The 11,625-nt window shown below is 32.9% G+C and overlaps 1 protein-coding gene and 1 pseudogene across 1 annotated transcript; one reads left to right on the top strand and one right to left on the bottom strand.

The window, feature by feature from the left end:
* Positions 1 to 1,951: 1,951 nt before the first annotated feature.
* On the bottom strand, positions 1,952 to 2,884 carry LOC119524501 (olfactory receptor 2T27-like). The gene has a single exon (XM_037823201.1). The coding sequence runs from the start codon at positions 2,882 to 2,884 to the stop codon at positions 1,952 to 1,954; it is 933 nt and encodes a 310-aa protein (XP_037679129.1).
* Positions 2,885 to 10,210: 7,326 nt separating this feature from the next.
* On the top strand, positions 10,211 to 10,694 carry LOC119524500 (annotated as a pseudogene).
* Positions 10,695 to 11,625: the final 931 nt, after the last annotated feature.

The following is an 11,625-nucleotide window of genomic DNA, read 5'->3' as shown; positions in this document are numbered from 1 at the left end:
AGAGATGGTAACAACACTAAATTATAACAGAGACAATGGCTTGATAAGTTTTCATTAATAAAAAGTAAATTAATAATAAATGAAAATCAATCAATCAAATAACCAGAAGGAATACCATGGTTAAAAATCATGAAAACAGTCTCAAAGAAGAATGTCATCAGGCACTCGCATGATTTGAATGATATTTAACTAGATAAGTAAATATTTGTTTCAGCTGTAGAGAGGTCCCTTTTAAACATACAAAATTATTTAGAAAGTATTAAATATACCTTTTTCAACAAAGACTTTTTAATTCACTTTTATTCTGAACTTTATCATACATACATAACTGTGATAACTACCAAAGTAGGATTTAACAAGTAGTTAGCAAATTTCAAAGAATGTCATAGATCACAGTTCCACAACTTCAGCAATTTCCATCACTGTAAAATATAACAAACGTACTGAAAGGTGTTAACTTTTGATGTACAGCTCAAGAAGCAGTTATATGGGTATTTTCAAAAATTATTATTGGCTACAATTCCACAGTTCCAGTTCTTTCCTTATTATGCAATATATGGTATGTACAGAATGGTGAAGGCTTTTGATGCACAATTTTTATATCATAAATTTTGTAATGAACTGAGTTTGCACATGCTCATATAAATATTCATATTTTATTCAAAAATCTATTTCATAACTTCTTAAATGTATATAACATAAACTTAATTGGTAATAAAGATACTTGGACTCATTATTTTCACTTTTGAATATTTATCAGGGAAAAATCCAAAGAAAGTGGGAGAGCTATTTTCATAAATATGTGCAATCATATGCATATGTATATAAATACTTATGCATCTATAGGCATTTATATACATATATTTGTATATGGATGCAGATACACCTATGTATATATATATACATGTGTGATTATATATGTACGTATATATAAATAAATTGAAAAAGACCTAAAGAGAATGAGATAACATTTTAGAATATTGCTTTATTTTACAGGCTAAATTACTGTAACTGATTAGGTAAATATTATTAAATATGTGAAATGTTGTGGGGTTTTTTTGGTTGTTGTTTGCCTGTTTGTTTTTAATTTTTTGATAAACAAAGTTAAAAAATTGAAAAAAAATCAGTAGAAAAATGGGAGTAAAAACTAAATGACAAATAGGGTGGGATGGGGGGATGGTTTGGGTATTCTCTTTTCACTTTTATTTTTTATTCTTATTCTGATTCTTTCTGATGTAAGGAAAATGTTCAGAAATAGATTGTGGTGATGAACGCATAACTATATGATCATACTGTGAACAGTTGATTGTATACCATGGATGACTGTATGGTTTGTGAATATATTTCAATAAAACTGAATTAAAAAAAAATATGATAAGTATATGTGTGCTTCTGACAATTAGTTAAATATCATAATATTACATCCAAAATAAGTTGGTGAGAATGGAAGAAAAATGTATTTTTTGGGCCACAATAGAATAATATATTCAGAAATAAATGTTACTTTGAAAATTGAAAATTTTAACTTATAAGCAATTTATTACTAATGTTTTAAAAAATGATTTTGCAATATTATAATGCTGCTGCTTAGAGAGGAAAATTGTAAAATTCAGCACAGAATCAATACTGCCTAGCTTGTGCATTTTTCTTCTTGTCTAATATCTAAAGATATTTGTGATCTCTATTGTTTGCTAGGCCAGCATATTTTGAGTGACTTCTGAAATAGAGTATTCTATTTAATAATTCTGTGAAGCCCAGGTATAGCACAGCAGGAAAGAGTGACCTGATCCATTATCATTTTACCAAGAGTAGACTGAAGGAATTTATGCCTGAGTTGTTTCCAGAATAGGAGTAATTTGGTTGTTTTATGCTGTTTATCTCGATTTTGTTAAATCAGTTCTGCATATGAGGCCTACCCATTCATGTATTAGTCTCAATTGATATTGATATTTTAAGCAGGATTACCAAGAACTTTCCTGAGGACTCTAGTCACCTCTTTATTTCGAAGACTGTAGATGAGGGGGTTGAGCATGGGAGTGAGAACAGTGTAGAAGACAGACACTACTTCATCTTGCTCTGCTGTATGATACACTGTGGGGACAATGTACATGATGATGGCTGTTCCATAGAAGAGAGACACCACAATCATATGGGAGGAACAAGTTGCCAAAGCTTTTCTCACCCCTACATTTGAATGTAACCTCAAAACAGTAGAGAGTATCTGCCCATAAGAGGCCACAATGGCAGATATTGGAAGGAGGAGGAACACAACACCACTGACATAAAGTCCATATTCATAATGAGATGTATCAGCACAAACAAGTTTCAGGAGAGCTGGGATCTCACAGAAGAAATGATGGATTTCACGGGAGCCACAGTAAGGGAGTTTCAAGGTATATATGACATGGACCAAGGTATTTATCAGAGAACTCAGCCAACTGCCAGCCACCAAGAAGGCACAGATGGTAGGGTGCATGAGAACTGAGTAATGGAGAGGGTGGCATATAGCCACATAGCGGTCATAAGCCATGACTGCCAGGAGAAGGCACTCTGCTCCGAAGAGGGTGGCAAAGAGGAAGAGCTGAATCCCACAGTTAATAAAGGAAATGGTTTTCTTCCCAAACAGGTAGTCAGTGGCTGTCCTTGGGACAAAAGTGGAGCTAATCAAGAGGTCCATGGTTGAAAGTTGGCTGAGAAGGAAGTACATAGGTGTATGGAGTTGAGCATCTATCCAAATGAGAATGATAATCATAACATTGCCAGCAAGGGTTACAAGAAACACCAAAAAGATGAAAGAGAAGAGGATACTGGGTGCTTGAATGTGGTAAAACAACCCCAGTAGAACAAAGTCAGTTCCAGTTGTCAGATTAGTCAGTCCCCACATTCTCTTCTTCTTGATTCATTAGCCTGGATACAATGGAGAAAAATCTTTATTCACACCAAAAACTGGTTCTACTCACATTTTATAATATGTCAATTTCATTCACTTCCCTTGTTGCCTAATGATAGATATTACATGTTTCAACTGTTATAAAATCTGTTTACCCAAAATGGATCTCATTGCTATTGCAATGCCAATGCATACTGATATAAAAAGTTTAATCCAAAATTTTCAAGAAACTAAACTCTCATTATTTTAAGGAACACATTTAGACCCCTTAACATAGTTCTAATATTAATAAACAGAATTCAATTTAAAAATATACATTCATACCCATCTCTATATTCATTAACCCTCTATCGTCTAGCTCTGTCTCTCTATGTATCTATCAAACTACTATATCTATATCAAATCTCTATATTTGAATATATCAAACAAAGACACTTAAAAACATTTTCTTGTTTTTCTTAGTCCTGATTTCCAAAACATCTCTGTCAAAGTAAGACATCAGTCATAAGTAATTTTATATAAAAAATGTGAAATATGTTAGTTGTTTTTCATATGATATTTTACCTTTATAATGTATCTGCAAGAGATTGCCCTCCTTGTTTTCAAAAGGTGAGTTTGATTTTCAGAGATCAAATAATTTTGCATATTTATGCAGCAAGTTAAAGAACCGGGATCATTATCACATTTTAAAGTTTCCAATTATGTTTTTTCTCATCATGTTACCTAATGTGGCCTCTAAATGAGAAATTTTAAGTATTCTTTAATTTGAAATCAAGATGTATATTGTTTTAATTCTTTTTTGTAATGTGGTAGCTGAAAATAATGAACCATTCAAACCAGACTAGAAGAAGCCCAATAACAAGTCAGATTCATTAATTTGACTCCACATGCTCAGAAGACTATTGAGGATATGACAAACTACAAAAACAATAAAAATGAATGAACAAGAAACTGATGCTATTGGTAATATAATTTGACCAGAGGGCTTGTATTTGTTCATCTCTGCTTAATCCATAGAGCTCCATGTGACTGGAAACATGGAGCTAGTCCCAAGGGGACTATGATGAGAGAACTTCAATTGACTCATATGTCATTTTGTGGAAACAGAATGAGTGTTGTACCACACAAAGAATGAACCTAAGTTAAAGCATGGATTTTAATTAATAGTACAATTTTAAAAATATACTATCAAGTATAACACGTTTCACATGAAAGCAAAATGTTGGAGGTGCAGTGGTATATAGGAATCCTGTATGTAATGCATGATTTTCCTGTAACCCACACTTTCTCTAATATAGAAAAAAATGCAGTGAATTGATTGGTTAAATTTGTTAATGTACAGATAATATATTATTCAAGATACTCCTTGGAGTTTGTGGAATATTTTAAAAAAATCTATGAAAATTTCAAAAAGGAATTTCACACAACAGAGAAGAAGATTAGCCCCTTTCCTGGAAAATTGTAGTCAGAATCACTTGTTGCCACTGTCTATAGTGACTTGCTTATTATGGTTGGAAGCATGTCCATCTCAATTGATGCTCTATCCAGGAAAATGTATGTAATTGCACGTAATTAACATAGCCCCTTAACAAGTATTACTATTGTTTACAAGAATACAGCATTGCACTGTTTATCTTTATTTTGAGGGATGTAAGCCTATGCATCATTTACTATTTCTCCAACAAATATTGAGATAAATATAAAATTACTGAACAGCAGAAAGTAGTTGAAAACACTGTTGGCTCATTAACGTGGCTTACACTAAGGAAAGCTCCTCACTGCAATAAATATATGAGTTCTAACTTGTATTCCAATAATTCAATTTTTTTACTTTAAAATTGGTTTTATAAATTCATATTAAAGGTATCTAAAATAAAAACATTAAAATGCAAAATATATACTGTTATGAAAATCACAATATGCATGTTTATTTCAGATTTTTATTTTCAGTTGACTGTTGAAAATTGAGTACTTATTTAATCTTTTTAAGCATTTTCTTCAAAAAAGTCAACTCTATTAATGAAAAATAATCCTTGACTCAGGATTCATTTTGAATTTTTTTCTCCTACTGTCTTATTACCAATGTTTGTGAAACTGCCTTAATTTGGTCCTAAAGTAAATGAGGAAGTAAGTTAAAATGATTTAGTGAGAAAATCAAATCAACAGACACACAGAGCAGTTGTATACTAGAGATTGAATTAATTTAGTTGTCTCTAAATATAATTGCTTTATTGATCATAAAAATACTTACATATTGAATGGGGTTCTTTATTTTAAATCAGTGGCCCATGTGTCAATTAGTCATGCAGATATAAACTAAATAAAATATAAGGAATATAAAATAGTTAATTATTAAATGACTCTCTTTTTAAATCCTTAATTATCTTTTAGTTTGATGTTCTCCCACCTACAAAATGGTTTTGTAGAACCGTTGCATAAATTTTTTCATGAAATTTTATTGAGATATAGTCACATTCCGTACAGCCGTCCAAAGGGTATGATCACTTGTTTACAGCATCATTACAGAGTTGTGCATCCAATTTTTGAACATTTTCCTTACTCCAAAAAAGTATCAAAAAGAAAAATAGGAATAAAAGAATAAAATTATAAAAGAACCCCCAAAACATCCCACCCCGTCCACCGTTTTGTTCATTTCCATTTTTGTCCACATTTTCCTACTCATCTTCTGGAAGATGAGTGTATAACTATATAACTTATGGTGTGAACTTGTGATTGTGAAAACTGTCAAGAGACTTCTGACAGTCAACTAGAATTTTGAAGTTTGGAATATTTCTGATTCTTCCTTCTTTACCAACAGATACCTTGATTTATGATTCCCTAGAGTGGCAATAATTAAGGAAGTTTTTTTCTTCTTTTCAATGCACAATGAACTATAAGTCCATGTGTAAGGTGGAAGGCATAACCACTCACTGTGGTTTTGTTATTAACATACAATGTTACCTTATGTTCAAATGATTTTCACTAATGGTATTTCATATACTGCTATGTAATTTGGTAAAAATACTTTTCCTCAAGATATTGATATGGAATTAGTACTTTTAATTATCTTTCATAATAAAGTATGTTTTAATATGAAGAGTCAACTTATTAATTTGAAGTAGTTAGAATGTTCAATAAATATGAAGGCATTAATGGCCCATCCAACTTCACCTCAACTAGTTAAATAGTACTTTTTTATTTCCTATGTATAATAAATCTATCAACTATCCATTCACTTGTGCTTAATCACTCCTGGGAGAGAAGGATTTATTTTTGCCTAACATGATTTTTCCCATATGAATATACCAAATTTTTATGCAATACTTTAATTTAAAATGCAAAACAAAACCCTTCCATTTAGAGCACTTAAGATTATTTTTAATTTGAATCCACAATGGTAAATAAATAAATGAATAAATAAATTTTCAATTTTAAAAGTTGTTCAATGACTTAGTATTAAATTTTTTTAATAATTTTTTTGCAATTTAAATGTTAAGACAATGTTTCTCTCTCATTATAGAAGAACTCTGAAGGACATTGGGTGTCAAATACATATGGTAAATAGAAAAAAATGTGCTTATGTAGTGCTTCATTTCACTTATATTTATACTGACTCAGAAAAGAATTGATTATTATGCAAATTTACTTCTAGCTGTGCTGCAAAAGTATGGCTGATAATGTCAAATGAATTAACTGCTCACAAAATAATAACACTGTCATCATACCTATTAGCATTTGAATTCTTTTCACTTAAAATATATTCCATTTTTTTCAGAAATACTAGATATCATGTAACTTACCTTTGTATTTTACCACAAAACATCACCAGAATTCTATTTATATAAAAAGGAGTGCTACATAAATGCATCCAGAGAGGTCCATTTTCCTTTGATGTCAGGGCAAAGCGTTACCAATGAACTAAGGAGGTTAAATACAACACAAAGTTATCTACTACACAGGTTTGGTATAATCTACAGCTCTACCTGCACTGTCCTCAGAGAAAATATCCCTTGTTAGTCCATATGTTTCCTTAGGTGTGCCGAGGAAATCTATTCCATTGCCCTCCGAATGCCCAGATTAAGTAAATCTGTTCTCTTGGAAACTGGTAAACAAAATATTAATCAGTCACATAAGCATTGATTTACCAGACCCAGCCCACTCCATCTGGGAGCTGGAAATTCACAGTGGTGAAATCCCAGGGCAGAATTCAAAATCTGTGGCCTTGAATCCAGAGTGTCTTTCCTTCCTGGCATTATGACCTACTAGTGACTTCTGATGTTTTACTTAACTTTTCTTTCCTCTGGTTTTCATCTAAAAAATGGGGATGTTAGGAGCATGCATGCTGTAGGGTTCTGTGAGTGTAAAGTGAATTGATTAATGCAAATCTCACGGAATAGTGCCAAGTGTTTTACAACACTTTTGTATAATTAGGGGTATGAATTGATCCATAATGCATAATTTTAGTTTTCCTGCCAGCATAATTGTATACACAAATAAGAAACTGAATAAGCAGAAACATACACAAATAAGAAACCTGACTAAGCAGAGACATACCCTGTTGTTACAATATCAACTGAGAAAAATTAGTAGTTTTTGTATACACTACTAAGGAGCGATGTAAACAGTAAATCAAGAAAATGGTTCCATTTACAATAGCAACAAAAATATTCAAATATTTAGGAATAATATTAACTAAGGGCATAAAAGACTGTTACATGGAAAACTACAAATAAATTGCTAAAAGAAATCAAGTAAAACCTGAGTAAATGAAAGGAAATATCATATTCATGTATTGGAAGACTAAATATAGTTAAGATGTTAATTCTACCCCAATTAATTTATAAATTCAAAGCAATATCAATTAAAATATCAACAGCCTATTTTGCAGAAATGGAAAAACCAATTACCAAAATTATTTGGAAGGTCACAGTGCCCTGAATAGCTAAAAAATATTGAGAAATAAAAATGAAATAGGTGTTCTCTCACTGATTTTAAAGCATGTTACAAAGATACACTCTTCAAAACACCATGGTACTGGCATAAAGATAGGTAAACTGACCCATGGAACCAAACTTAGTGTTTAGAAATAGACCCACGCACCTACATTCAGTTGAACTTTGATAAGGCATTAAAGAAGGCTCAACTGGGAGAGGGCAAGCTCTGAACAAATGGGGCTTGGAGAACAGGACATGCATATCCAGAAGAATGAAAGAGGACCCTTATGTCACCTTTTATACAAAATTAACTCAAAATAGATCAAAGACCTAAATATTAGGGATAAGCATAAAACTTTTAGGGGAAATTGTAGGGAAATATTTTAAAGGCCTTTTGATTGGAGGTGGTGCCCTATATGTTACATCCAAAATGTGAGCAATGAAGGAAGAAATAAAGAAATGGTATTTCCTCAAAATTGAATACTCTTGTGCAGCAAAGAACTTTGTCAGGAATATAAAAAGGCATCCTAAGCAATGGAAATCAATATTTGGAGACCACATATCAGATAAGCATTTATTATTCAAAATATATGATGAGATTCTACAATTCAACAACAAAAAATACAACACATTTAAAAATGGGTAAAAGACATGGAAAGACATTTTTGAAGAGGAAATACAAATGGATGAAAAACATATGAAAAGATTCAAAACTTCCCCAACTATTAGGGAAATGCAAATTAAAATGACAGTTATATATCATCTCACACCTACTAGAATGGCCATTATGAAAAGAAAAACAGTTATTTCAGGATACTTGTTTTTCCCATTGCTTTGTGTTATTTTGTATGGACTTTTTTATTTGATAAAGTAATTTTAAAGAAAAGGTAAAAGTGGCCTGGGGGAATATAAAGATCCAGAAATGGATAGCACAATACTGTGTGATTGTAGAACAAAAATTGCAAGAACAATGAACAAGTCTGCACGTGAGTATGACTGAAGGAGGAAGGCTTATGGGCATGTATGACATCAGAAGGAATGACAGAAGAGAAAAACTGGTACTGTATCACTTAGTAAATTCTAGAGTGGATAATGATGGTGATTAAATGTACAAATATAAGAAAGTTTTTACAAGAGGGAGAACAAAGGAATACAAACATTGCAAAGTGTCAAAAATTGGATGGGATATGGGAAAAGTACAATCAATGCAAACTAGAGTCTATAGTTAATAGTAACATTGTAATATTCTTCCATTAATTTTAACAAAGGAAATATACTGAAGCTAAAAGTCAATAAAGGGGGATACAAGAAGGGTTATGGGATTCTTCTGGTTGTTGTTTCTCCTTTTTTATTTTTTACACTTTATTCTTTTAATTTTTTTCTCTGTTTTTTTTTCTTTGTGGAAGAAATGGAAATGTTCTCAAATAGACTGTGTTGGGTAAAGCTAACTATATGATTACACCAGAAGTTATTAATTGTTCACTTAGGATGGATTGTATGGTGTGTGGAAAAAAAATGTTTAAAAATTAAAGGAGGCCAAGAACTCAATCTTGGGGCTTGCCCTTTGAAACTTGTTGCTTCCAGGGAGAGGCTAAGCCTGCTGGTAACTGTACCAAGATTCTCCCCCAGAGAACATCTTTTGTTGCTCAGATTCGACCTCTCGCTTTCTAAGCCCACTTGGCATATGAATTTACTGGCTTCCCCTCTATGTGGGCCATGACTCCCAGAAGTGTAAATTTCCCTGGCCATGTGGCATATGACTCCCAGGGATGAGTCTGGACCCAGGATCTTGGGATTGAGAAAGCCTTCTTGACCAAAAAAGGAGAAGTGAAAGGAAACAAAGTAAAGTTTCAGGGACTGAGAGATTTCAAATGGAGTCAAAATATCATTCTGGTGGTTATTCTTATGCATTATATTGATATCCTTTTGCAGTTTTAGTGTATTGCAATAGCTAGAAGGACATACCTGAAACTGTTGAACTGCAGTCCAGTGTTCTTGATTCTTCAAGACGATTGTATAACTATGTATCTCACATGGTGTGATTGCGTGATAGTTAAAACCTTGTGGCTCACTCTCCCATTGTCCAGTGTGCAGAGAGAAGAGCAAAGAAATGGGGACAAAAATTAATTGGGGAATGTGGTGGGATGGGGGTCAGGATGTTCCAAGTGTCCTTTCTTGCTTTTGTAAGAAAATTTATGGTAAAAATTTAGACAAAAAAAGAAAAACAAAAAATTAAAAAGGATGCTCAACCATGCACATGACCCAGCCTCTCATATCTGCTTCATAGCATGACTCTCACACATCATCACCCATTGCCCCTCTCAGGGGAGTTACTGTGGCTCCCATGCAAAAGGCCGTCTGAGAGTCCACTGTCACTGCCAAGCCTATGAGTAAAGGTAAGTGAGGTAAAAATAGACATAGAGGTAAGTATGAAAATGAATCAGAAAAGAGAGAGCTGGTGTTCAAAGAGGTTGGAAAACAGTATACTCAGGTAACCAAAATGTTGGAAATGGATTATTAGAAACAATGTGTTTTGACGGTGTAAAAAGGATGATGTCACATCTGAGGGAAATTGAGAAAAAACAGTTTGATTAAATACATGACATATTATATTGGATGGTCTACAAGACTATCCAGAGAACAATGTTGATAAAATTTTAAAATGCAATGTAGGTGAAGCTAGAAGTCTGAAGGCCTATGGCAAGCTTTCAGAGCATGCTAAAATCAATGAAGCAGATATATTTGTTCCTGGTTATGATGACAAAATCCAGTTTGAAGACATTAGAGATGGAGAGGATGATGGAGACATTGATGATATCAACATTTTACATTCCAGTTTTTCTGAGGATTGTTCTACATTTGCATTTTGATCATGACCCCTTAAGGAGGTTAAAATTTCATTAGCATGGGAGCAATTTGTTAAAGAAGACTGACTGGTTGATTTTAAGGTATTTGTATTTCTTTAAAAATTGAAAACACTGATATATTAAGTGAACTGTTAAACTCAATTTGTACTTTCAATGTCATGGAGCTTATGGGTAAAAGACAAATGAAATCTGTTTAAAAAAGGAAGAAAAATGCATTACTGCATTTCCTGTGTTTGCCCTACACTCGTGGATTATTATTAAGCCCTCATTTTTTAATTAAATTCAGTTTTATTGAAATATATTCATGTACCATAGAATCATACATGCTGTAAAATCAGCTGTTCACAGTAACATCCTATAGTTATGCACTCATCACCACAATCTATTTTTAGACATTTTCCTTACACCAGAAAGAATCAGAATAAGAATAAAAAATAAAAGTAAAAAAGAACACCCAAATCATCCCCCATCTCACCCTATTTTTCATTTAGTATTTTGTCCCCATTTTTCTACCCATGTATCCATACATTAGACAAAGAGAGTGAGATCCACAAGGTTTTCACAATCACACTGTCACCCTTGTAATCTACATTGTTGTACAATCATCTTCAGGACTCCAGACTACCGGATTGGAGTTTGATACTTTCAGGTATTTATTTCTAGCTATTACAATACATTAAAGCCTGAGAGTTGTGTTCTATATAGTGCATAAGTATGTCCAGCAGAGTGACCGCTCAACTCCATTTGAAATCTCACAGCCACTGAACTTTATTTTGTTTCATTTTGCATCCCCCTTTTGGTCAAGAATATGTTCTCAATCCCACAATGCCAGGTCCAGATTCATCCCCAGGAGTCATATTCTTCATTACCAAGGAGATTTGCACCCATGGGAATCAGGTCCCATGCAGGGGGTAGGGCAGTGAGTTCACCTGCT

Source organism: Choloepus didactylus (assembly GCF_015220235.1).
Source record: "Choloepus didactylus isolate mChoDid1 chromosome 11 unlocalized genomic scaffold, mChoDid1.pri SUPER_11_unloc2, whole genome shotgun sequence".
NCBI classification, from domain to species: Eukaryota; Metazoa; Chordata; class Mammalia; order Pilosa; family Megalonychidae; genus Choloepus; species Choloepus didactylus.
This window is presented reverse-complemented; position numbering and strand designations above follow the sequence as displayed.

What these genes read in the sequence shown, in the direction of transcription:
- LOC119524501 (XM_037823201.1), bottom strand. Translation starts at nt 2,884, where the DNA reads ATGTGGGGACTGACTAATCTGACAACTGGAACTGACTTTGTTCTACTG.